At 40.4% G+C, this 27,708-nt stretch overlaps 1 protein-coding gene across 3 annotated transcripts; it reads right to left on the minus strand.

Annotated features, from left to right (window-relative positions):
- Window positions 1-453: 453 nt before the first annotated feature.
- LOC126985056 (hepatocyte growth factor-regulated tyrosine kinase substrate-like) lies at window positions 454-23,026 on the minus strand. 3 transcript variants are annotated; one of them, XM_050839384.1, is made up of 14 exons: window positions 22,734-23,026; window positions 20,395-20,479; window positions 19,502-19,766; window positions 18,054-18,203; window positions 17,629-17,753; window positions 16,431-16,500; window positions 16,016-16,114; window positions 11,781-11,896; window positions 9,089-9,254; window positions 8,296-8,503; window positions 8,055-8,178; window positions 5,990-6,230; window positions 4,371-4,608; window positions 454-4,198 (listed from the first exon to the last, which is right to left on the minus strand). In XM_050839384.1, exons 1-14 carry the CDS (start codon window positions 22,759-22,761, stop codon window positions 3,966-3,968), a joined length of 2,148 nt encoding a protein of 715 aa, XP_050695341.1. In that variant the 5' UTR covers window positions 22,762-23,026; the 3' UTR covers window positions 454-3,965. The 3 variants fall into 3 exon arrangements, with proteins under 3 accessions (XP_050695341.1, XP_050695330.1, XP_050695351.1); XM_050839373.1 differs by having other exon boundaries at window positions 9,080-9,254; window positions 22,734-23,025; XM_050839394.1 differs by lacking the exons at window positions 19,502-19,766; window positions 20,395-20,479; window positions 22,734-23,026 and adding an exon at window positions 19,210-19,263 and having other exon boundaries at window positions 9,080-9,254.
- Window positions 23,027-27,708: the final 4,682 nt, after the last annotated feature.

Raw genomic sequence — 27,708 nt, forward strand, 5'->3', positions numbered from 1 at the left:
AATGTATGACACCACCATGCTCCAGCGCTTCTGTGTGTAGTGGTTAGCACACGAAGCTGTGAATAGCTGGGTGGGCTAATGTTGACTGCTCTTACCTGGATAGAACCCAGGCCAGCAGATTTACAGTTGGGCATGCTTACCCCTACACTTACAGCAAAGGTGCCAAATGGGCTTACTAGTAATGTGTCCACTTAACACAGATTAGGTTGACCAATAAGCAAAATGAGAGCTCAGAGCTGGATTTACCTATACTCCAGATACTTTTAAGGTGAATAACATTAGTTATAGTTACTGTGTCAGCATGGGGCCCAGGGAGAGCACGAGGCCCTGCCCTTAATGCCCTTGGACTGAATTATCACGATTTTTAAAAGATTTTAAAATTCAGGGAAGCACAAATAATTGCAATAAAGTATGATTCAATAAGGCAATTCAAATGGAACAATAAAGGCATGGTTTGTTGAACAATCTATTACATGGAAAGTCTATGAAAGCTCAAATACAGCACAAAAGTTCTGGTACATTACAGTTCAATCAGCTTATATTCCTGAGCAGTGCATTAGTAATGGAGTGCTGCCTTCAAGTAAGTTGCCATTCATTGCTAAAATATGCAGTTAATACAAGTTATTGAACACCACTGATGAATTTGAATACCTGTGGTGTCATAGTTATTGAAAAGCAATCATATAGCATATGCAGAATACAAATGGCATATATTTATTAGTACATAAAATTGAGAAAGCTTTCCAGTGCTGTATGCATATCTAAACTAGTAAACAAAGTAATTTGCTCCACATTTGCATGTGCATGTACAATAAAGAAATTGGAAGTTGACTGCATGTGCAAGTTAGTAATTCCATACATATAAAAGGATTAAATAACTTGTTAGTCACCTATAAGTAAAGCTAGATGTGAGAAAACATTTACAATGGCCTGCTGTGTAAAAAAAAAAGTCCTGCCACTCTCAAGATAAATCGGGCAAGTTATTCCCAAAAATGCGAATCTAATGACTGCTCCCAAAATGTTCTATAACATGCCTTGAAGTATTTGTGACAACAGTGTAGCAGACAGCATAAAGTACTTACTGATATGGATAAGTATACAATTTATAGCAGCAAATAAACAATTAAAATTTGCAAATAAGAAATTAAGAAAAATATTGATACTAACTTCATGCAGTCAGGTAATAAATGAGTAAGGCAATAGGAGCAGTTCCATACCTCGAAAAAAGATGCCAGATTATCTGGAAAGCACAATATGGTACAGAAAACTGAGTCTACTGTAAAAAAAAGATTTGCTTATCCCAGTGTAATCCAAAACAAAGTTATGAATATTGAGAACATTTTTCTTCAATAATCTTTGACACAGATGCAGTATTATGATAAATGAAATTATGAACTTTTTGTTGGACTGCTGTACAATCTACAACCTGGGGAAAAAAAAGTTTGTTTTTTAGGTCTACAAAAAACTTCTGAACTATCAATTTTAGGCATTTGATACACTAAAGCAATTAATAAATCACGAACACAGACTATACTTGTTCATATGTATTAATACAGCTTGGCATTCTCTTTTGAAATGTTCCGTAACCAAACCAAAACAAACCTTCTTTTGACCTGTAACGCTTTGTATTGTTTCTTAGGTCCTCATCCTCTCGGTCTTCTCTTCTTATTCACACACTCTGCTTTTCAATAGTATTGTGTTACGTATCTTTCCTCACTGTAATACGCTATTGTATTGTAATTGTCTGATTACTGCTGAAATCACTTATTTTCATTGTTTTTCTGTACACTTATTTGTGCCTTTTTTTCCCAGCACTTCGTCAGGAACACTTTTGCCAGTTTTTCAATTCTTCTTTCTGTTTCCTTTTTGTCTCCATACAGCCATAACACCGTTCCATTGCCCTCCTCTAGCCTCCTAGCCCACTCCTCCCTGCCTATCACCGTCATTACTTCTGCTACTAACTCCCCTCTCTGCCTCTCGTTGTTGCTACATTATACAATAATGTGTTCCAATGTTTCTTTCTCCCCTGTCCTACAGCTACAATTCTGGTTTCCCCCTTTGTTTTGGTAGGTCTCAGTGAGGGTGAGTTCGGCCACTCAGCCGGTCTTTTCGGCACCGTGCAGGTTTAAGCCTTTTAAATACATATCTCTTTACCACGAGTTCTACTGACTAGATTCTGTTCGGTATATGCCAGATTTAACATTAGTCTTCGTGGAATCTATTGGAAAAATGGTTCAAGTTATACATGTGGCAGGAGAGTAGGAAAAATGCGAGAATGGTGTAAGCTTAGTTGCGAGTACTTAGCTTGTAATAACTGAATGGTAGAGTGTTTCTCACCAATTCACATGAAAAATGTTAACATAAACACTTGGGATCAATGTTTTGTAGAATACAGGCACAGTGCATCATAATTTATCACATGAGATATTTTAGAGTGTGCGAGTCCTCATCGTTTCAACAGGCCCCGACGAAGTTTTAGTTAAAGTAGCTATCAATCACTGGCAATTTTGGGGGTATGGAACTGCTCTTATTGTGAGACACTCCTCAGGCCTGAAAGCATCAAAACACATAATACAGATAATGACTCACTGAAGCTGTCAAGAAGCACCTACTATTATAAGCTCACTGCATGTAAAAGAATATGAGACGAAAGCTATGTAATATAAGTATACAATACAGACAGTTCTCATTATATGTACAGGAAAGCTTCCTACAAATTTCTATGGGTGATTAAATGAATAACAAAACAATTTTTCCTATATAAACCGAAGAAAAAGGAGGTATTATGTTCCAACCTACACACCCCCTCATAAAGTTGGATGAAAGCACCCTACCGGAATAAAATTTAATATAACTGAACATTGCATGTGCATTATATATCTTTTTCCATGTATAATGAGCATACGTCTTACAACCCTAAAAGATAATCTTTAAAAAAAGACAATGTACAGTAATGGAATAAAGAACACAACCTATCAATAATATGGTATCACAAAATATTTACAATTTATAACCATTTATATGCATATATACTCACCATCCTGATGCCAAACTACAACAAGTTGGTAACTTCCCTTCTGAACGACCAGTTATTGTATGCTTTCAAACCCTCAAAGATGTAAGGTTTTCCTTACCTAAAATGAGGAAACATTTCGTTTCTAGTCAGTACAACTTAACATGAACCCAAACAGACTGAAAGAAACATGTTGATGACAAAAGCACCTGATCAGTTTCTAACATCACATCACATCTGAGTAGGTCTGTGAACATATTTCTTTATGTGAGGAGAAACATGAAAAATGTTTGCTGTGTGAATTTAAGTATTTGTTTTAGACATTCAGAACATAAGATTAGATGAACTGCAAGAATGGTGTACATGAAAAAATCTTTGCAAGTCAAATATAAAATGGTATCATACTCTTGGTAAGCTTTCAATAACATTCACTAAGCTATGACTGAAATATGGAAAGCTTCAACCCTTAAAAACAAATTGAACCAAAAATGTTTGGTATCAGTGTGTAGAGCATTCTGAGAACAGTGTTGGTCAGTAACTCCCTGTAGTCCTACAAACTATGCTGAGGCTCTTGTTCTTCAGGACAGCCACAGGATAACTCAGGCTAAGATGATTTGGCCTTGTCTTTTAAGGCCATCGGGAAACAAGTCACCTGAATTTAACTGCTTATATGTATATATATTTATATATTTTCAAGTTTTTTTTTTGCCAATTTAGTATACAAAAAGACATCACAAACTCAGTATTGTTAATCCTAATTATGTATCAATTTATATAAAAATATGTACATTTTGCAGCAAGTTATAGTGCATCATGTTCACTGGCATACATTGCATGTTGACTGTTGATGCATATTTCACATGCTAATGATAATATACATTTCATATATAAAATTACACCTTAACAAATATTGCATTCACTGCCTGTAATCAACAAGAAATCATTACCATAGTTAATCAAAAGAAATGAGTTCAGCTTGTTGGTCCTGTGGTGTTGGGGGCTTGTTGGCCTGTGGGGGAGGCACCTGGCCGGCACCCCCACTCATGTCCTCCGGCACAGCATGCACCGGGGCACCAGTTGACATGGCCGGCTGACTCTGCTGCATCTGTGGGGGCCCAGCACTTGGGGCAGGCTGACCCTGGGCTGGTGGGTACCCTGGCACATTGGGAAGGGTGTTGGCTAAGCCTGTACACACACACACACACACACACACAAAAAAAAAAAAAAAAAAAAAAAAAAGGAAAAGAAGGGAATTAACTAATTGTAATTAATTTGAATGAAAATATATCACTGTAGCATGCTACTTATGAGAAATTGTAAAAAAACAATGTCAGGGTAGGAGACAAGTCTTTTTTACCTTGCATGTTGTATGGGGAAAACTCAGGAGGTGGTGGTGGTGGTTGCTGGAAGCCTGGCTGAGAGACAGGTGCTACTGGACCAGGGCCTGGGGGCACTGGCATCATGCCTCCAGGGTGGCCTGGGGGGAGGGGCTGGTACTGCGGCATGCTGGGAGGAGGACCGGGCTGCTGGAATTGCATAGAGGATGGAGGTGCTCCACCCTGAGGCATACCTCCCTGGGGCATTGGTGGGATTCCCTGAGAAAAAAAAAAGTATGATACATCATGCCAAATCCCTTAGCTATTCAATACCTTCCTGCAAAATTTAAGACAATCCAACAAAGCAGCTAATCACTTTCCTCACTAATGTTATGAAGACAATGCACAAAAGGCATTAACTCATCAGTTTTAGCATGGAAACAATTACAATAGGCGCACTTAACATCACCGTAGCCGATCCAGGATTCAGTACGTTTCCAAATTAGTAGAAGGTAATATTATAACTGTATTTCGTAAAGAATACTTATAACCAAAAACTAACTAAAATTATGGGTATTCTTTTTCATAAACAGAACATTGAATAAACAACAGAACATTAATATGAAAATACGTATAGCCACTGTTGCCAGATTGTCGTACTCAGAGCACAGTATTTACCTGTTTCTGACGCCTAACTATTGCCAAGAAACATCAGAATCTAACTCATTCAACGATAACTAAAAATTTGTTTCATTATTGGAGCCCAGAAGACAGTTTAGGGGTAGGAAGTCGGGAAATATAATCGGCTGAATACGACAATCTGGCAACCTTGAGGCTGTAGCCTACAGGCCCAAGCCAGCCTATACGCCATTTTGCGGGTGTCAGATACCAAAAATAGCATATTTTTACTGAGCAAAGCAGGTGATGTCACTTATTGTAACGTCGTGAGCTTTCATATTTATCTATTTGTGTATATTTCATGGAGGCAAAACTTTCATTACTAGTTTCATTTTTACTAGTGACACAAACATGTGACTGTTTTTCACAATAGAATTTCACTCAAACAAGTGAATCAGACACCACAGAAATATTACCAGTGTGTGTATGAATGAATACAAAGATAAACACATACTTTGATTTAACTCTAGGATGTCTCGTGGATCATTAATAAAAAAAATAAATAAATAAATAAAATATTTGGATAGGCTACTCTTTAGCCTGTTACTGGCTATGGCTGCCAAAAAAGTCCCTCCGCCAAGTTTGTACCCCCCCATTTGGTGATTGTTAGGTACGCCTATTATGGATGGGGCTTTTATACTTCCAAATACAGAAAACTTGTATCCATTTTTGCATTCACACAAATATATCTACATTTAATTTGTGTCAGATGGTTGTTTTTACTGTCTTCGGTTGATGTAAACAATAATGAATTTTCTTATTCTATAGTTGGGGATGTCTAATGATTAAATTTCAGCCAAGTGACCTTTCAGGATATAACTAATTGGTGACTAAACTAAAGGGTGAATAAGTATTGTTTTTCTGTCTGCTGTGGGTGTGAAGTCAAGTTAACTGAGCTATCCATCTACCACAAATGAAGGCTGTCTGACCCTGTGTATATGTTACAGACACACCCTCAGACCCCGCATGGTGTAGCATGTACCTGAGGAGCAGCTCCCTCAGTCTGGGGAGGGAACATGTGGCCAGGCATGGGTCCTGGGGCACCGGGGTAAGGAGGGTACCCCATGGGGTACATGGCTCCTGCACCAGGCATGGCTGCTGCCTTGTTGAAGATCTCTCGCTCACTTTCAGCCATTCGATGGAGGGCCAGCTGCCTCTGGTACTCAAGGTATTCCTGTTTCTTCTTCCTCATGATTTCCAGCTTCTGCATCATTTGCATTTGCCTGCAAGAGGTTATTGTTATATATTCTACTGCAGGTTGAGAGATGAGGCAGCACAGCAGACCAATTATAAAAAAGAAAAGAGCCATAAAAATACAGTAAATGCTAAAAAAAATGTACTCACAATTTTTGTACATCTTCTGAATAAACTTATCCCCAATTCAGCAGAATATGACGTAAAAGTACATTATATTGAATAATGAAGTGTGTAAAGCCTATCACTATATGGGTTGCCAATCCATGTAGACTTTTGATAGCCATCGCTTCCACACGTACTCTCTGTGCTCGTGCCAAGTGTGCACAACTTTCCCTGTTGTAAAACTTTGCATTTCTTATTTTTAATAAAGAATTCAACTCATTTCTAGTTTTGAGAAATAAAAAAACTTAATGTGAAAATCTCGCTTTGAGTAAAACAAATTGGATTATTTTGAAAAAATTTGAGGTAATTCGTTGGCTTCTGATGCACACATTCTGACAGCTGTCAAGCGTAAAATGTGTCATTTGCCATTTAAGTGGCTGCACCTTAAATGCCCATTAGCCTTGCCATGCCCACTCTCATCACAATTTTTTATTTTTATTTTACAGCAAAGGAGACAGCTCAAGGAAAAAAAAAAAAAAAAAAAAAAAAAAAAGCCTGCTACTCACTGCTCCAATATAAAGTGTTCAGGTAGTGGCCGAAAGAGAGGTCAGTTTTGGGAGGAGAGGTGTCCTGATACCCTCTTCTTGATAGAGTGATTGCATTCCTTGTATTTTGATTTTTTTGGCTGTTTTTTGCATATATCACGACCTGATATATTTGTACAATAACTGCAGAAGCGACAGTGTTGGCCTGGGGCTATGCCTTCAGGCAGTAGGAGCAATATCTGGGCCAGAGGACATGCACACACAGGTTGACAACCTGTTGCTTTGCTTTGTTTTTGTGAAAACATGACAGCCGCCACTTAGGAGCGAGAAAATGAAGGCTTTGCTTGAGTTGAGGTGCCAAAATGCTTGGAAGAGGTGGAAGATAGAAGAAATTTTAGAGGCAGCTGCCTGACATGGGCCAAATAGGTGACCTTGAGCAACCTGAACTTGATCTGGCCTTGTACTACTGACCGCCCTGGACTAGCCAAAGGTTCACGTGAGTACGAATTTGCAAATTATGCTTTACTGTTTGATCTGTATGGTGCAGTGAAGTGTATATCACAAAACTGCATTCATCTAGAAACTGATTTTTCGTATATGTGAAAAACTTTACATTTTTTTTGCGATTTTGAAATCTCTGTTCATAAAATGTTTCTGCCTTGGGTATCTACAAAAATGAGCTTTGCCAAACCTTATTTCCACCAAACATGTCCATCACCAATTTTTGTCATGAATTATAGTGAATGAAAAAATGCCATTTTTCCAGTTTACTGTAAATCAGTCTTTTCAGCTAGGTTTATAGGAATGTTGGTTTATGTATTTTAACATGTCTATTATTTGTGGTTAAAAGGGTATTACAGTATTCTACATAGTCATTTTTCATTTAACCATTGCAAAAATGTATCATATTTGCCTAAATATTATTTTTTTTATGCAAAAACCACTACAGCGAATTTCATCATTTTAACGGTGGACAAGCATCAGGCAGCCACGCATTTGAGATAAAAAAAATGACTGACCTATTTTAATAACTTGGGTTAGTAGGACCGGAAAACTGAGATCAGCAGTCAAGTAAAAGAATTTCCACCTTAATCTGTGTTACTGTTTACAACACTACCTTCAGGCTAGCCTCTCCAGTAAATTTAGCCATTACTATATCTTTCAAACCTTGTGAGATGAATGGTGTGAAATGGCAAGCCTCACCTGATTCGCTCCTGCTCCTCCCTCTCTCTTCTTACGCGATCCCGATGTTCCTCCCTCAGGGCCTCCAGGGCTGCCCTCGCATCCCTCACCTGGGAAATCTTGTCCTGCAGCCGCTCAAAGTTAACTAAAATATGAGAATTCACATACAAATAGATAAAACATGATTGTCACCCACTGCTATGCAGTTCCCTTTATTGTAAAACATAACCTCATCCCATAAGATTCATGTTTCAGAACTCACCTCGTTTATCATCTTGTTCATGGATGTACTTAAGAAGTTGCGCATGCATGGCAGTGATGTTCATAAAGAGGGTCTGCACCGATGTGTCGTTGGCGATGGGTCTACCCCGGCTTTGGTTACTCTTCATGCGGTTCACAAATATTTCCAGCTGGGTTCTCAGGGTGGACACAAACTCATCAACCTCCTCTGTCTCCCCATTCTGGTAATTCTGGATGGGAAAATACAGAACCGCTGTACATCTGATTCCAATGCAGGATGATTATACCTTAAAACCCTTACATTAGTTCTTTTCTTTTCTTCATTACACTCTCCATGGTATAGCAGACTAAGCTGAGCTGCCACCTGGCATGCTGAGGTTCACACCTTGCTCAGACCATATTTTTTTTTTTTTTTTTTTTTATCATAAGAGATGTTACTGTCCCTCCTTGAGTAAAGGATGTATGCTGTATGAGGTCCCAGATGCATCCATTAACTCATGAGTATGCAGCTCCAAGCTCAAAATGAGGAGGACACTGGCTGGTGATTTTGAATCCAGAGCGAGATGTGATCGTGAGCGAACAACACTGCCAAGTGTTGGCAGTTTTCCCAATCAGCTAAATTTAATAGGTTTGCATAAAGTCAATGAAAATACCAATTTAAAAAATAGTTACCGACCCTTTAAATATAGAATTGTTGTAATCACAAATTTGAGAACAAACCAAGACCAAGCAGCTGGATATAAAAATGAAGAGCTTGCAAAAAATTCTGCTGGTGTCTGATGATCTACAAGTTGCACATAACACACCTCAGTCACCTTTGCTGGCTCGAGTTTGGAGGGCGACATGAGTGTCCTGTTGCCGGAGGTTGGGGCCGAGGGCTGCGTTGGAGACAGAGTGTGGGTCGAGTCACCTGCCTGAGGTGATTTTTGCTGCTGTGGCTGCTGGTGCTGCTGCTGCTCCCAGTAAGAGCGATTCAAGTACCTGCAGATAGCATTGGAAAAATGTAGTTTATTGGCAACCATAAAAACCATTTTTTTTTTTTTTAAACTAAGTTTGAAAAAATCCTGTCGTGCATCTAGGGTTGTACAATTTCCAGGAATTTTTAACTGGGAAACTTTCCATGGAAATTATGGGAAGTTTCGGGATTTTTTAAAATTGAGAAAAATTTACATGTTTGCCTATGGTGACTTTTTTTTTTTTTTTTTTTTTTTTTTTTAAGGCTGAGGTTATTATAGACTCTTTAGACTTCAGTTTTTGAGAGCTGTTAGTGAAAGCCCCTAAACCTGGTGGTGGTACAGGCAGGATTGTTTTAGTGATGCCTGTTGAGGCATATGCCACCCTCCAGTTAACATAGCCTATCAAAACCCCAAACTGTTACTATAGGTCTTGATTCGGAAAATTCATATAAGCTTCTTTTCTAATGAGACTTTTTATACAACAGAGTGAGGTCATTCTATGTTGATTTATACCATAAGGTGCTGGCTATCATACATTTGAAGATACCCTAAACTCAACCTAATCCAACCTAACAAAACCCCAAACAGTTACCCTAGGTCTTGACTCAGAAAATTCATAAATGCTTCCTTACTAATGAGACTTTCTATACAACAAAGTGAGTTCAATCTTTGTTGATTTATATCATAAGGTGCTGGCTATCATGTGTCTGAAGATACCCTAAACTTAATGTAACCTAACCTAACAAAACCCCAAACAGTTTTAATAGGTCTTGACTCAGAAAATTCATTTATGCTTCCTTATTATTAAGACTTTCTATACAACAAAGTGAGGTCATTCTTTGTTGATTTATAAAATAAGGTTGGCTATCATGTGTTGGAAGATACCCTAAACTTAACCTAGCCTAATCTAACAAAACCCCAAACAGTTACTATAGGTCTTGACTCAGAAAATTCATATAAGCTTCCTTACTAATGAAACTTTCTATACAACAAAGTGAGGTCATTCTTTGTTGATTTATACCTTAAGGTGCAGGCAATCATGTGTTTGAAGAAACCCTAAACATAACCTAACCTAACAAAACCCGTAACAGTTACTCCAGGTGTTGACTCAGATAATTCATAAATAGGTACTTCCTTACTAAAGAGACTTTCTATACAACAAAGAGAGGTCATTCACTGTTGATTTATACCATAAGGTGCAGGCTTTCATGTGTTTTAAGATACCCTAAACTTAACCTAATCTAACCTAACAAAACCCCAAACAGTTACTATACGTCTTGACTCAGAAAATCTATATGTTCTTCCTTACCAATGAGACTTTCTATATAGGTTGTTGATTTACACCATAAGTTGCTGGCTATCACATGTTTGAAGATACCCAAAATTTAACCTAACCTAACAAAATCTAAAAGAGTTAACATACAGTTTGACTTAGAAAAATCATATATGCTTCCTGTGCCACAAGTGTTATATTATCCAAAATTGGTTTGTTTATTAAACCTCTCGTGCACGATGACGCGTTTCGCGTCACCAAGGGTAAAAGGTCCTGGCGCACGATGACGTGAAACACGACATAAAAGTAAATTTTTTTTTTATAAAAAATTAAGTTTTTGGTGAAAGTGCATCAAATTTGGGAGCATCATTTGTTGGGATAAGTTTCTTAATGGTAACATATGGCAACCTTTCTAAGGAGTGTAGATGAGGACCGATGAGTGTAGATGAGGAGCGTCAACTCTGTAGATTGGAGGGGAAAAAAAAAAAAAAAAAAATTCTAGGTGTAACTTGGGAATTAATAGGCGTATGAGGATTTTGAGGATACTATAAGAATCCTCACTAAATTCCACTTCGAAACATATATTCAGCTAAAAACGTTGGCCCACAAAATTTCAAACTAGCGAGTGGGGAAGAGTTGGTACTTAGGATTTACTGTCTACAACACTCTATACGGAGACTTGAAACGAGTTTGTATTGTTTATTTTCCTCTATTTTTATTTGCGCATGTTCTAGTACAAGTCTTTATGAAGCCATTGATACCAAATTTATTGGTGTATGATATATCTGTGAGGGTAAAATACGTCCGGGAATGGAGAGTATCATGGTGGCCAAAAAAAGGCCGGTCGGGCTTGAGAAATGCTTGGTGAGTGGAACAAAAACTTATTGGAAACTTCTGGTGTGCGAGAGGGTTAATATAAATATACGTGTGAAAATTCTGAAAGTTCCCAGAAACTTTCTATTTTCCCGTAAACTTTCCCATCCTTTGCAACCCTACGTGCATCATTAGTAGATGTCAGCAGTCATCAAGTTCCTAACATGCTCTATTTCTTGGAGTGTCACCAGAAAAGACCTTCTGACGATTTAAAAAGATTCCAGAGCAGAAATAATAAGGACAACCACAGCTCCCTGCCTCAAACTCCCCTAAAATGGGTATCCAAAGGTCCCCACTTTTTATAATGATAACAAATACTATTAATTGTGGTGCCAAAGTTCTGTAAACTTAGAGCATGTAAAGTAACCACAAAACTAAACAAAGGTGCATCTGTTCTGGACTAACCTTGCAAGTTCAGGGTCCATGTCCTCCTTCTCCTGTGGCGGCTGAGGGGCTGGAGAGGCTGGAGTGGGTGATGTTTGCCGCCAATTTCCCAAAATAGTCGAAGTTGCACGAAGTTTCTATAGATGAAAAAGCTATCAGTAAGTCTTACTCATAAAACTTAAGACTTATTCTTAATGATACTCTGCAGAAATATCATATGAAGAGAGAAATAATGTTGCATCCAAGCAAAAACAACCATTTGCAGATAAATAAAAAAATAAAGTAACAATCAATAACATTACTACAAAGTCTGATTACAGTGTTCCTCTTTTATTCGCAGTTTATTATAAAAAAATGTAAATCTGAAATATTCTTATATGCATGGAATTATTCAAAATTCCTGCCATGTGTGTGTCAGCAGTGTAAACAAATGCTGCAGAGGCCCTTGCCACCACTGCCGCCGCCACACCCCTCAGTTGCATGTCATTCTTAAATCATTTGTTGCTAATAGTTTCACAGTTCTCATTATGTCAATGACAAATATTGAGGGGAGCAGCTGGTTTGGGGTGGGGGTGGGGTGGGTGAAAATATGACTTTCTCAGGGGAAATTTTTTCTAGGCATAGCTACACCATCTGGCAATATTGTGATGAAGTTTTACCTTTGCTATATTCACAATACCTGCCGAGTTAAGGCCCGAAATTTAACCCAAACTCTGTGTATTATTTGTCATGCAAAATGTGATTGAATGTTTTCATTAAAAAATGTGGGGTGCATTTAGTAAATCTTAACCCTAGCCAGTGTATACTCTCTCAGAATCAACTGCAAGGGGGCTTATCAGTGGCAGCCCGTAGCCCACAAGTTCCATACAAGTAACAATTTTTCTCAGTCCTGTCTTGACCATTCTTCTTTTGACTGGTATCGCTTTGCATCATTTCTTAGGTCCTCTTTCTCTTAATCCTCTCTTCTGTTTATCCCCACACTTTGCTTCTCCATGGCATTACACTGTCAATCTTTCCCCACTAGAATAACAAATGCCTGGTACCAGCTTTTTTCTGAGTTCCGTCTTGACCCTTCTTTTTCTTTTGGCCTGTATCGCTTTATATTGCTTAATGGGTCCTCTTTCTCTTAATCCTCTCTTCTGGTTAACCCCACACTTTGCTTTCCCATGGCATTACACTCTATCTTTCCTCATTATAATAACAAGTACATATCAGTTTTCAGAGTTCTGGCTTGACTTTTTTGGGGGGGGGTCCTGTATCGCTTTATATCGCTTCATAGGTCCTCTTTCTCTTATTCCTCTCTTCTGGTTAACCCCACACTTTGCTTTCCCATGGCATTACACTCTATCTTTCCTCATTATAATAACAAGTACATATCAGTTTTCAAAGTTCCGGCTTGACTTTTTTTTTTTGGCCTGTATCGCTATATATCGCTTCATAGGTCCTCCACTTTTTAGTCCTCTCTTCTGGTTAACCCCACACTTTGCTTCTCCATGGCGTTACACTGTCTATCTTTCCTCAATATAACAAGAAGTACCAGTTTTTTTCCCCGAGTTCCGTCTTGACCCTTCCTTTTTCGGGGGCCTCTATTGCTTTATATTGCTTCATAGGTCCTCCTTCTCTTAATCCTCTCTTCTGGCTAACCCCACACTTTGCTTCTCCATGGCATTACACTGTCAATCTTTAGAATAACAAATAACCGTTTTTCCAGAGTTCCATCTTGACCCATCTTTTTCTTTTGGCCTGTATAGCTTTATATCGCTTAATAGGTCCTCCTCCTCTTCTGGCTAACCCCACACTTTGCTTTCCCATGGCATTACACTGTCAATCTTTCCTCACTAGAATAACAAATACCAGTTTTTCTCGAGTTACGTCTTGACCCTCCTTTTCCTTTTTGCCTGTATCGCTTTCTATTGCTTCATAGGTCCTCCATCTCATAATCCTCTCTTCTGGCTATCTCCACATGTAGCTTTCCCATGGCATTGCACTGTCTATCCTTCCTCACTATAATAACAAGTACCAGTTTTTCAGAGTTCCGTCGACTTTTTTTTTTTTTTTTTGGCCTGTATTACTTTGTATCACTTCATAGTTCCTCCACCTCTTAATCCTCTCTTCTGGCTAACCCCACACTTCGTTTTCCCATGGCGTTGCACTGTCTATCTTTCCTCACTATAATAACAAGTACGGTACCAGTTTTTTCCCAGAGTTCCGTGTTGACCCTTCTTTTTTTTTTTTTGGCCTGTATCGCTTAGTATAGCTTCATAGGTCCTTCACCTCTTATTCCTCTCTTCTGGTTATCCCCACACTTTGCTTCTTCATGGCGTTACACTGTCTATCTTTCCTCACCATAATAACAAGTACCATTTTTTCATTGTTCCGTGTTGACCCTTCTCTTTTTTTTTGGCCTGTATCACTTAGTATAACTTCATAGATCCTTCACCTCTTATTCCTCTCTTCTGGTTATCCCCACACTTTGCTCCTTCATGGCGTTACACTGTCTATCTTTCCTCACTATAATAACAAGTACCATTTTTTCAGAGTTCCATGTTGACCCTTCTCTTTTTGGGGGCCTGTATCGCTTTGTATAACTTCATAGGTCCTTCACCTCTTATTCCTCTCTTCTGGTTATCCCCACACTTTGCTTCTTCATGGCGTTACACTGTCTATCTTTCCTCACTATAATAACAAGTACGGTAACAGTTTTTCCGAGTTCCGTGTTGACCCTTCTCTTTTTGGGGGGCCTGTATCGCTTTGTATAACTTCATAGGTCCTTCACCTCTTATTCCTCTCTTCTGGTTATCCCCACACTTTGCTTCTTCATGGCGTTACACTGTCTATCTTTCCTCACTATAATAACAAGTACGGTACCAGTTTTTTCCGAGTTCCGTGTTGACCCTTCTCTTTTTGGGGGCCTGTATCGCTTTGTATAACTTCATAGGTCCTTCACCTCTTATTCCTCTCCTCTGGTTATCCCCACACTTCGCTTTCCCATGGCGCTGCACGGTCTATCTTTCCTCACTTTAATACACCATGGCTTTATAATAACAGGTACCAGTGCTCCCGAATCCCGTCCCGTCCGCCCCAGTGTAAAGTGTAAACAAACCCGTCACGTGGTCATTGGCGGGGACTCATCTTGGTGGCACACAATGGATGACTCACACACTCTTGAAAGCACATTCCACGCTCCCCGCCGCCATTGCCAGGAGGGGAAAAGTGATAAGAGAATTGTGGAGGAGCGATAATGGTCATCCCGGATTCTCCATCATCGCGAACATTAAAACCCACCAATGAATGCCGTGTACGAGCCTAGCGTTGATAAGGTTTCTGTGACAAGTTATCTTAGGTATGCAGTTTTATTTTGATCCAGTGGTGAAACGACTGACTTGATAGAAGATACTGACTTTTAACAAGCGATAATAATGCCCACCACACACAGTCCCGAGTCCAGGTTTCGCCATCTTGCGGAACCTTGGCCAGGTGACAATGACCCAAATCGAACATTGTCACAGTATCTTGAATAATAACCTTGAGTTGTTTTAACTTAATATCTCTATGAAAAATTAAACCCTATGATAGTAACGCGTATTAGTTATCTACCAATGCAACATAAGGCGGGTTATGCTTTTATGGAACGGCTATTGTCTGCATGACAACAAATTAATAGGTCATCCAGTCTGGATGGAATAGAAAATTCTACATTTTAAAACATCACTAACATAAGCAGACGTAAATGTACAATTTCAAGGATGGCACAAGGAAGTCCAAAGGACTAATTTCCATTGTCCTCCTATGCAAGGTTACAGGTCTTCCAGCCTGCTTTATAATTTAGATTTTACTCTCTCCTAGCATCTACCTTGCTTGGGCCTCTGCTGTCCCTTCCTCTTGTGACCCAGACCTTGATTAGTTTTGTCTTGAACAAACTAAATGCAAAAATGTGTATAACATCTGCTCAACTCATTAAAAAAGCAATGTTATGAGGCTAGTATTTGGCCTTATGTCAGGTATTTCAGCCATGTATTGCCACTATATATACGATAATGTACCTACAAAATATGTATGTACATAAGGATGCGCACAGTCACAATAATTTATCTCTTCACATTAAGGAAATATGAACTATTTTTATAGCGACAATATTCTAATTCCTGTTCTACCATAAAGATGGAAATCTGGAGGCGGCATAAAGATGCAGAAGTATCCCTCACCCAAAGCAGACCTTCATTAGAGGTGACTAGGATGGAAAAGAGTGTACTCACCTCCTTCTCCTTGTTCTCTGCCTCAGAGCGTGAGAGGGCAAGGGCCAGCTGCAGCTCTTCCTCCTCCTGAAGCTCCTCTTCACTCTTCTTCCCTGGTGTCTGGAAAGAGAGCAAATGCTACAATTAAACCCATCAGAAGGAATGACTATAATAGTCTATCATTTTTATCAATCATTTTACATCTTTGAAGTTTCATGGAAAGCTCTAATTTAAAGGTTGACTTTTCACTTGGAATAACATTCAAGTGTCTTAATTCAAATGCAGTTTTCATATCTGACAAGCATTAGCCAATAAAATAAATAATCACATCAGTTATTTCTTTTAACTCCACAACTTTGCCTCACTCTCAGAATAAAACCAAGGAATATATGGAGTATGCTTGGAAGACATGGAAGGAAGCAAGCAAGCAACTAACCTTGGTGGACTTGGGGCTGCTTGGCTCCTCACTTTCCACTTTGTCAGAAGAAGGGAGAGGTCTTTGGGGGCTGGAGGTGAACAAGCCAGGGGATCAGCCAAAAGCTTACAGGTAACCATGTACAGCAAGAGCACAATACATATGATCCATGTTTAAATATAGCAACTCTTGTTCTCTAACTGGTCAGTTACTGTACTTACCATTAATATTGACATACTAATTAAACAATACTAGGTACTAATTGCTGAAGTATAAAAAATTAGCGAACCTGTTTCTCAAAAGGATAATCATTACTGATGTATTACCTAAGGAAATATACCTATACGTATAGATTTGGTGAACACAAATTTCACAATGATCAAGTCAAAGATTTGAAAGACATCCACAATTTATGGCAAGAAATTTATCAGTTTAGACCTCTATCTACATCCTATATGACCTCTGTGCTTGCCATGTTTTAAACTGTTGATTTCAAACCTCTCAATATTTTCTGTCTAGCACTACTCCATTCTCTGCATCACCACAACACCTACCTCTCCTTCAAACAACAGTACATAAATATCTAAGCATTCACCTTGAAAGACCTTGTCTTAAATTGAAAAGAGGATCATCATTAATTTGGATGAAACATTTTTTTTCCTTTGTCACTAATAATAGTAGGGTTACACAGCTTTAACAAAAATAACTTGAATTACAGACATTGCTTTCTGAAAGCCTCGGTAGCTACTGGTTACCATGGACTGGGATTACCATCTGCTGATACCAGGTTAAAATGGGGAACTCCAGCATTACACAAAAGGGTGTTACTGAGATTTTCCATTAAGCGAACGAGTGGCTGTGTTTAGTTTGCATTTGTACACTGAAGGGAAAGGTGAGCATGGCCATACCAACGACATCAAATTTTTACAATATGTAGAAAACAAAGCATACAGATTTAGTGCTCTTTTGGTTGACAGATTCAGTGCTGCTGCTGCGGCTGAGGGTAACCACACTCTCCAGGCAGCCTCTGCATCCAGGGAGGTGATAGTCAACACAGGCTGTTTTGATCCTGCCTAAGAGCTGCATTCACACACACGGCTATAAATAATATTAGTCACCCAAAAACATTAAACTGTAAGCCATAATAAGATCCTGAATATTGCTTGCATTGAACTTATGTAAATAGAGACAGCAAATACAACAGAATTCCAGGACTTACTTGTTGATGTCATCATAGCAGGACTCACATACCCGAACCTCTCTCTCAATGCCAAACTTGGGGATGGTGGAGTACTTGCCTGAACAGTCTCCACAGAACACTTGGCCACATGCACGGCAATGGTGCTGCAATGAGTGAGAGATTGGTCATGACTCTCTCTCAGGAAATTTAGACGGTAGATCTATTTTTGAAATAAGAAAGAAGACTACATCTCTATGTGAACTGGAGGAATTGACTTTAAAAATGTTATGAGGTTTAAGTTTGTCCCCAAAATGTAGCTAGTGTGATTTATTTTGCATAGAAATTAAGAGGTCTGATTACATTTGAAGCAATAAGACTTTTCACATACTCTTGAAGCAGCAACCTTTCTTGAATACTTCAATGCTACGATTGCTACCCCTACATAAAGTATGATCCACACTAACCTTGCGCCTCAGCATGGTGAACTGGGATCGGCAGCGGTGACAGCACTCCCCATCAGCCCAGTCCGGGGCGCGGTCAGCTGTAAACATAGCATCACTCTCGCTGACAGTGGGCAGGTGGTGGCCCTCTGCCTTCAGGATGTTGACTATGTCCTGAGGGAAGAAAGGTACCTTTAATAAGGGTTCAGGGCAGGGCCTTTGGTCTTTTTTATTTAAACATAGATACAAGAATAATATGTACAGACCCAAAGGTGCACTGTCGTGTGCTGCCTATTCAAAGGGCAGAATAAAATCTATATAAAAAACAATGTAAACTATAAAAAAATAAAAAAAAACGTACAATACAGTATACATGTATGTACACACTGCTCTCCAAGTGTCACTGCTCCACCACAAGTGTCAGTGGAGTGAGGAGTGAGCCCCTCCAGTGGTGGGCCGACAGATTTATTTTCTGGGTGTTCATCTCCAGGGTGTTTGGGACACTAGCCGTGAACATGTTCCACATCCGGGAGACTCTTCCCGCAAAGGTGTGTTAATGCTGGCTGGTACGGGAACGTGGCACCTCCACTGCGTCACCACAGGATAGCACCGTTCTCATGTCCCGCGTGTTGACTCTCGGAGATTGGCGTAGGCCCGCCAAGTGTGGCACTCCTTGCACTTGTGCCTCATGAAACACCACAAGAGCAGCTACGTCCCTGTGGTGCTCCAGGGAGTCGACGGAGCTGAGAGTCTCTGGCCCAGTTGGGGGGTCTGTAGCATCCACCAGTCGCAGTGCCCGTCGCTGGATGGCGTCGAGTCTCCCACTGTGCGAGGTAGCACACGTCATCCAAGAGAGGACAAAAAAATCTAGGTAAGGCCGTATCTGGGCATTGTAGAGCAACAGCCTCTCTTTTCTGTCGAGGAAGCTGGCCACACTTCGCAGGCAGGAGACTCTGTGGGAGGCCTTTTGGGCGATGTGTTTGATGTGGCTGTCAAACCGTAGCCCTCGATCCACTTCCACTCCCAGAATCTTGACAGATTCCTGGAATGGGAGGGGGATTCCTCTCTCTCTCTCTCTCTCTCTCTCTCTCTCTCTCTCTCTCTCTCTCTCTCTCTCTCTCTCTCTCTCACATAAAAAAAATAAAAATATATATCATAGTATCAATGTATCTGCACAAACCTCCTCTGGACCCGATGAGTTGCTGTCTGTCTCACTCATGCTCACACTGTTATGACGAAACACATTAAAGAGAAGCCATACAGCTGTCCCCTCCACACCCGTGCGCTTGCACTCTACTGTCTTCACCGTCTTATTGTCCCAAAATGTAGGTCATGAACAAAGTTACGGAAATGGAAACAAACAAATACTTCATGCTATGACATTAAACAATTTTGGCTCTATCTCTTTCATAAAAAAAAAAAAAAAAAAATGTGGCACTACAGGTTAGACAGGATTTTTATTTCCCACTTACCTGAACAGCCCTGTACTTGGGTTCATTACGGAAGGCATACACCCAAGTGGACAGGAGCAGCAGAATCTTCTTGCGCACCTCCTCATTAGGGTTGGTGCGTAGGACATCGTGCACCTGTTCCATCACAGCACGAGAGGCCACCTGTTCGTGCACAGACTGTCCACAGTTCTTCACCACTGACTCAAACACCTGCAGTGCCAACAGCACCACATTGGGGTTGCTGTCTTTGAGGCGACTCGCAATGGACTGAACAGCTGCCTTAGGGCTGGGAAAGGAAAAGAGTGGAACATGTGAATGGAAATTTACTAGATAGATTACCATTATTTAATTTTTATCCTTTCACTCTGGCAATGACTGGAAGATATTGGAATGGAACATTTCAATAACTTTCAATCCCAACTGCCCTTAACTACTTTTATTATAATATGAGCAGGACTGGTTGCTTTAAACCAAGCAAATTTCTCTTTTTATATAACCACTCAACTTTTCTTGGTTTGAGTATGCATTTTCTTATCAATAACTTGCATTCTTTTATTATGTAGTTATTCCTAATACCAGGATCAAAAAGAGTAAAGTTAACTGAAAGTTTCAATCAAATGTGCAAACCAAAAACATATGATAAAGTAATGTACAAAACTTAACAAATTTACCATACTCATATGATTTTATTTTTCTTAAAGGACAAGGATTATAATCAGTGGTACTTGGAGCCCCACTAATTCTCTAGCAACACAAACAAAGGTGGTCAATAGAAAACACTAATCTTTCACTACTTGTGGGACTTCAAAAACAAACAAATAAAAAAAAAAAAAAAAAAAAAAAAAAAGGATGAAAACATGAAGTATTGAGAGGACTGCATTGTATTTTGCACAAGGAGCTGCAGGTTAACGTACTTCACATCTCCCTGGCGTATGAGGTCCACTATGTGCAGCGTAGTGTCCCAGTCTATGTCCAACAGCAGGGGGCTCGTGGCCTTTTCTGGAGAAGTAAAACAGAGGTTGAACTATGAAAATTTTATTTGTAAATTTGCAAAATGTAATGCAGAAGAGCTTAATATTTTGTAAAAAAAATATATGGAGAAAGAGTATTTGTCCACATTACAAAGCAACTATTGAACAGATGGGGTTCATTGATTTTGTTGGCAATTAGTAAAGCTTATAATGTCCTGGGAAAGTTGGCAGTCATAGCTACATTACATCATAGTACATTAAGAATGCAGGCCAGAAACACTCTCAATTTGGCCGCACCAAAATTATATGCTAAAAACATTCACGGTTTTAAAGAAAAATATGATAAAATGGTTTGAAAAGACACTACGCTATTAGCCTGACTCAATCCTTTAAGAATACAATTATGGTAAGTAAGAACCTCTCATAGAAAACTGAGTGAAGCAGACAATCAACAACAGGTTTCTACATGGTTTCCCAACAACTCTTCAAATGCCTGCTGAGGGACAACAGGGCCACTTCTAACTCCTGGACAAGAGGAGGCTGAACTTGTTACTGCCAAGGACCCCCTATCCTACACCCCCCCTCCTAAGAGCAGAGACTAACTCACCCCCTGACCCATCGAGACACATCAGAAATGGAGCACAGTGTGTGGGTGATGGACTAATGATTTGGCCATAGTGATAAAAATACCTTAACGTGCGACAAGGACAAGGAAAATGTGAAAACACCCTGTTAGCCCCAAGGATCCGTTTAACATGCTATTTATTACTTTGATAACTCTTTACATCATGAATTATTAGTTTTTATGTGTGTTAAGTTTTTTAATGCCAGAACAAAGAGAAATAATAAAGATAAACAGAGAAATAAGATCATGGAGAATTTGGTAACAAACCCTCTCCCCGAAGAGAAAGGAGGCATCAAAAGTCAACACCTGCCACGACCTGTTACAAACGAGCTCTATACTCATCCTCCCAATGTCACAAGACCCTCCTTTCAATAAGCTTCATTAATATCAGTCCAAGGCTATTCAACAGCCATTCACAAGACATCCAGGACCTGACAAACTGCACTGTTGAGGCATTTAAGAGGAGGCTGGACAAGTCCTTGGAACAATTGCCAGATGAGCCTCCTATTCCACACAGTCCTGCCTCCAGTGGAGCAAGATCAAACTCTATTCTGAGTAGTGCAGCTGACCTGTCTGATGGGAGAGCCTCCCATAACTCACTCTGCAAGTGGGGTACCTCTTTGGCCGGCTGGTTAAGGAGTGGCTTTCCTGTCTCGCTGGCCATGGGTTTGATCCCCGGCGCCGGCAAAACCTTTCCTTGTCTGGATTAATTTCCCATTTGTTTTGTTACATGCTGTGGTAATGTGGGAGTATAGTGAAGAGAAAATTCTGGAGTTTCATTCCAGACCAAATTCGGTATGCCAGCCCACAAGTTGATAAATCATAGTGGGATAGCTATATGTGACTGTATGGGCAAGAAGGATGTGCCATAAGCAGTGCACTTGTATCCAGTTATGAAAATCATAAAGCAGATTAGATGAGTGTGTAGGGCAGACTTGAAACTGGCAAGTGTATATGCTCCTATTACTTCATCCGGAAGGGAATTCAAAAGGAATATAACTCTGTTGCTGAAAAATCATGTTCTGCAGTCAATAGGAGTAAACTGATGAGACACCCTGAATCTGTGACTTCTAGTAGCTGACTGGAGAGGCAAATGGAAGAAATCAGAGGGATGATAACTGACTGGTTGTGAAATATCTTCCAACATTTGATAAGGTCTGAAGGAATAAGCCGCCCTTTGACTGAATATAGATTTAACGACTTGAGTCACTGGGAATTGGGAAAAGGTTCCTGAACTGAAATCTGCTTGCATAGGTATTCTCTGGGGGGACTTTAGTGATTTAAGATCTCCAAGGTACTGGGTGAGCCATACTGAGGAAAACTCAAGAGGGTCTAATGTGACTCTTGTATACCGGAATCATGGAGGAAGATCAGTTGAATGTGCTGCGAAGTACTTAGGTTAAAGGCTGGACCATTAGTTTTGTGTACAGCGGAGTGGATATGGGTATCAAAACGCAAGGAAGAATCACTAATAATCCCTAGATCAGAATGAGAGTAAAATATCTTCGTACTGTTGATACAGGTCAGAATAAGGACCAAGCACATTCCAATCGACTGTGCCCCGTTAAAAGTGAATTACAGCAGATTTACAGGTGTTAAGTGAAAGGCCCCAAGACTGTGCCCTGGAAACCACAGTGTTGATATCCCGCTGACTCACCTAGCAGAAGGTTGATATCTGATGACATTTCTGCGGCTGGTGGAGGAGGGAGGCGGCGGGGAAAAATGGAGCAGGGCAGCAGGCGGTCCTGTCAACACAGCCGCGGCGGGGACAGTCCTCCTCCGGGGACGGCTCCTGCTGGCGATTGATTAACACATGGACCAAGGACAGCTTTGGTGGTGGCCTATATTATTCAGATGAGTTTTTGAGGTGGCCTTTACTTTATTGTTGCAAGTCTTTTAGTCCGCTGCGGGTCAGTTATAAAATACATGAAATAATCGTCCTTTGGCCGAGAGCTGCTTATCTGTCAGCAGGCCGTCACGGGACCTTGACTCATCGTTCATCAAAGGGCTTCTTATAGTTCCATTCTCTGATTTCTTTATGCCCTAATTTAGAACTTGTTTCTAGAGGAAATATAATAATCTAGAATTAATCCTTGGTTCGACTGACGTCAGTCTGTCGGCTTCATTAGCCGTCCCCGGACGGGGGTTTGTGGTCCCTCCACGGAGGTACAAATCTGCATGACTGACGGGCCCTATAAAGCCCGTGTCCCCACCCTTGATGTGGAGACAAATATTAAAAAAAAGTGACTTCCATTTTCAGGTTTCCATATACTCTGATTTATAACTGTATTTGATTATAGATGCTATATGAACCGAATACCTACTCAGTTTACTTAGGCACTAACATTGTAGTCTATTGGGGTAGGCGGTGGCCGAACTGATAGCGTACTGGGCCCACATTCACCGCGTGATGGACGACGCGGGTTCGAATCCCACGCTACCACTCGGATATTTCAGTCACCGCCGAGTGGCTTAAAACTACCCACATGCTGTCCTGAAGACCACCCATCAACCCGGACTCTAGAGGAAGCCGTCCAAGCGAATCAAGAACGAGTTCCGGGGGGGGGGCAGCATGAGCCAATGCAAGATGGCGCCACTATAAACACTCGCCTGCGCCAGAACGGGCTGGGCCGACCATCAGGCCCCACCTGGAAGAAGCCTTGGGCCGACCATCAGGCCCCACCAGGAAGATGCCTACCGGCGCAACAGGCAACGACGTAAAAAAAAAAAAATAATAATAATAATAATAATAATAATAATAACTAAAGATATATGTCTATGCAGCGAAAAGATCCCAACTGGCAATGTCTAAAAAAAAAAAAGTATATGAAAAATTTAAAGTGTACCTTCTCTAATCTAGAGTATATTTTACAGGAGAAACACTACTTTTTTTATACTGTCAAGAACCCCACAACCCACCCCTTTGTACTACCGTACGTAGCTACCAATCTGAATCTGTAATATATATATATATATATATATATATATATATATCTATCTATATATATATATATATATATATATATATATATATATATATATATATATATATATTTATAAACCATTTTTTTTTTTTTACAACAAAGGAGGCAGCTCAAGGGCACACAAAAAAGGAAACAATAATAAAAAAGCCCGCTACTCGCTGCTCCTAAAAAAGAATCAGAAGAGGTGGCCGAAAGAGAGGTCAATTTCGGGAGGAGAGGTGTCCTGATACCCTTCTCTTGAAAGAGTTCAAGTCGTAGGCAGGAGGAAATACAGACGAAGGATGACTGTTCCAGAGTTTACCAGCGTGAGGGATGAAAGAGTGAAGATGCTGGTTAACTCTTGCATATGGGGTTTGGACAGTATAGGGATGAGCATGAGTAGAAAGTCGTGTGCAGCGGGGCCGCGGGAGGGGGGGAGGCATGCAGTTAGCAAGTTCAGAAGAGCAGTCAGCGTGTAAATATCGATAGAAGATAGAAAGAGAGGCAACATCGCGACGGAGTTTAGGAGGTAGAAGACTATCAGTAGGAGGAGGAGAGCTGATGAGACGAAGAGCCTCTTAGACTCCACTCTGTCCAGAAGAGCTGTGTGAGTGGAGTCCCCCCACACGTGAGATGCATACTCCATACGAGGGCGGACAAGGCCCCTGTATATGGATAGCAACTGCGCAGGGGAGAAGAACTGGCGGAGACGATACAGAACGCCCAACCTCGAGGAAGCTGATTTAGTAAGAGAGGAGATGTGAAGTTTCCAGTTGAGATTTTGAGTTAAGGATAGACCGAGGATGTTTAGTGTTGAAGATGGTGATAGCTGAGTGTTGTCGAAGAATAGGGGATAGGTGTTTGGAAGATTGTGTCGAGTTGATAGGTGGAGAAATTGAGTTTTTGAGGCATTGAAGGACACAAGGTTCCTTCTGCCCCAATCGGAAATGATAGCAAGGTCTGAGGTTAAGCGTTCTGCAGCCTCCAGTCTGGAGTCGTGTACTTCCTTTTGAGAGGGTCTTCTATTGAAAGAAGTTGAATAATGCAGAGTGGAGTCGTCAGCGTATGAGTGGACAGGACAGTTTGTAATGGAAAGAAGATCATTGATGAATAACAGGAAGAGAGATATATTCCTAAAGCCCACTCTAATAATTATTATGTAACGCTTTCATGGTGGCCTGCCCATTATGTATTTCAGTAGCAGACACGTAATGTCTTTTTTTAATTTTTTTAATTAGTTTGACCTCCCCTTTTCCTTCTGCCATACCTGGACGAAGCTTCCAAAACTTTCCCTTCACTTGACACTTTAATTAAAATGATTACTCGGAGAGGATTAATAGGCCTCCGCGTTCGGGTTCTACCTAGAATATATTATAAGAGAGCTAATGAACTTAATAGTTATTCATAGAGTAAAGTTACATGAGGTGGAGAGAGAGAGAGAGAGAGAGAGAGAGAGAGAGAGAGAGAGAGAGATTTACATAGATTTACAGAGAAAATCAGACCACACAGACCCCATGGTCCAGACTTGGTGGTCTGTCCTTAAACCTAAGTGATTTTACATTAATCAGAAGACTCCAAAACGTTGCACTTCTACTCTAGTTGATATTAAGTTGAAGGAAGTGACGGTCGAGCTTATTTTTGAAGGAGTCAATCGTGTTACACTGGACCACTGACGGTGGAAGCTTATTCCATTCTCGCACTACAACTTTGGTGAAGAAAAATTTTGTGCAGTCTGAATTTACTTGTCTACATCTGAGTTTTACGCCATTGTTCCTCGTGCGCAGACTGTCATCGAGAGAGAGAGAGAGAGAGAGAGAGAGAGAGAGAGAGAGAGAGAGAGAGAGAGAGAGAGAGAGAGAGAGAGAGAGAGAGAGAGAGAGAGAGAGAGAGAGAGAGAGAGAGAGAGAGAGAGAGAGAGAGAGAGAGAGAGAGAGAGAGAGAGAGAGAGAGAGAGAGAGAGAGAGAGAGAGAGAGAGAGAGAGAGAGAGAGAGAGAGAGATGATGATTGATGGTGACTGGTGACAGAGTTTGAGAGGACAAGGCAAAGGAGGAGGAGGAGGAGGAAAACGACGATGATGATGATGATTATGATGGGAATGAGGAGGAGGAGGAGGAAGAGAAAGACTTAAAGAGGAGGAGACGGAAGAAAGAAAATAAGAAAGATGCTCAGGCGCAGAAAAACAGCATGGAGTATTGGAAAAGAAGGGGAGGCAGAACGAAGATTTAGGAGGGACACAAATACACACAGAGCGAGGAAAGGGGAATCGAGATGAGACTTCCGGAGGTTACTGGGGAGCTCGGGGTGTGATGGGGACTATCCTGGGGGAGACACGAGTGAAGAAAGAGAAGTAAACAAATAGGAAGAGTAAGGTATTAAGGGGACGAAATAGGTTCTTAAGGGAGATCCGAGTGAATTAAGGAAAGACAAACAAAACCAAAAACAAAAAGGAAAAGTAGGGTATTAAAGGAGACGAAATAGAAGGCCTCGAAACGTTAGATAATACAACTTTTAACACAATTTCTTTTCTCCTCTTTTCTGGGTTAACTTTAAACGTCCATTAGCCGCGGGAAAAGTACGATAGTTTTTTTTTTTTGTTCTTATTTTCTTCCTTTTCCGTTTCTCCTCCACTTCCTTCCTTTCTCTCCCGTCTGCTGATATTCCTGCTCTATCTTTCCGTTTCTCTTATTTTTCTTTTTTTTCTCAGCCGTTCCTCCTCTGCCTCGTGTCTGTCACCCTCGATTTCCGTTTCCCTCACTTTTTTTCTGAGCCGTTCCTCTTCTATTCCCTTCCCTCCTTTTTCACCTCCTACAACCCTTACTTTCCGATCGTTTCTCCTTACGATCTTCACTTTTTCCGTTCCTCCTATTCCTATTCTCTTTCATCTCCTATAACCCTTGTTTTCTGATATTCTTTCCTTTTTCTTTCTCCATTCTCTATTTTCCCTCTGTCATCTCCTACCACCCATGCTCTCCGATTTTTTTTGTGTGTGTGTTTTCCCTTTTCTGTCCCTCTTCCCATTCCTACCTTCTTCCATTTACGATCTTTGTTGAACTCTTTTTCGTTTTCCCTTTTCCGTCCCTTCTCTTATCGCTACCTTCTTCCATACCCTACGATCTTTCCTTTCTCTTCTCATTCTCTCCTTCCTCTCCTACATTGTCGCCACGCATGGGACTTACCTTCTCAACCCACACTTAGTTATTTTCATACTAAACTTCAACTTATCTATCTAGAATGAAACACAGAATCAAACATTACTCAACTGCACTCTACCGTAATGTAGCGAACCATAACCAATGTCTTTACCGATCGTATGAACTATATGATGCTAACAATTGAGTTGAAATTATCTTCCATTTTAGTGTTTGAAGCATACATTATAGCTGCGCGTGACCTCAGTGCTCAATTCCGTCGCATTCCCCTTCAGCCTGAGGTGAGGAAACTGGAATCATCAGCATGGAAAAATAACAAACGGAACCACTGAAAGGGAATCTACGCAGGGAATCTAATTGCGTTTGGATCCGTCTGCGAACAAGAGTATAATTAAGCGGACCAATTGTGAAAAAAATAAAGATGAAAAAGTTTGTAATTGCATGTTCGTACTCAATACACCTGCCTCGATCCCTTCTCTCCTCCTCCCTCCCTTCCCAACACACACAAAAATTAAGGAA

The sequence above is a fragment of the Eriocheir sinensis genome, chromosome 5, assembly GCF_024679095.1.
Source record: "Eriocheir sinensis breed Jianghai 21 chromosome 5, ASM2467909v1, whole genome shotgun sequence".
Classification (NCBI taxonomy): domain Eukaryota; kingdom Metazoa; phylum Arthropoda; class Malacostraca; order Decapoda; family Varunidae; genus Eriocheir; species Eriocheir sinensis.

Coding starts and splice junctions, on each gene's coding strand:
- LOC126985056 (XM_050839373.1), bottom strand. CDS start 22,761: ATGTCATCAGATATCAACCTTCTGCTAG. Junction 17,754..18,053: donor TCACCATGCTGAGGCGCAAG/GTTAGTGTGGAT, acceptor CACTCATTGCAG/CACCATTGCCGTGCATGTGG. Junction 8,504..9,079: donor AGCCAGCAAAGGTGACTGAG/GTGTGTTATGTG, acceptor TTTCCCATCCAG/AATTACCAGAATGGGGAGAC.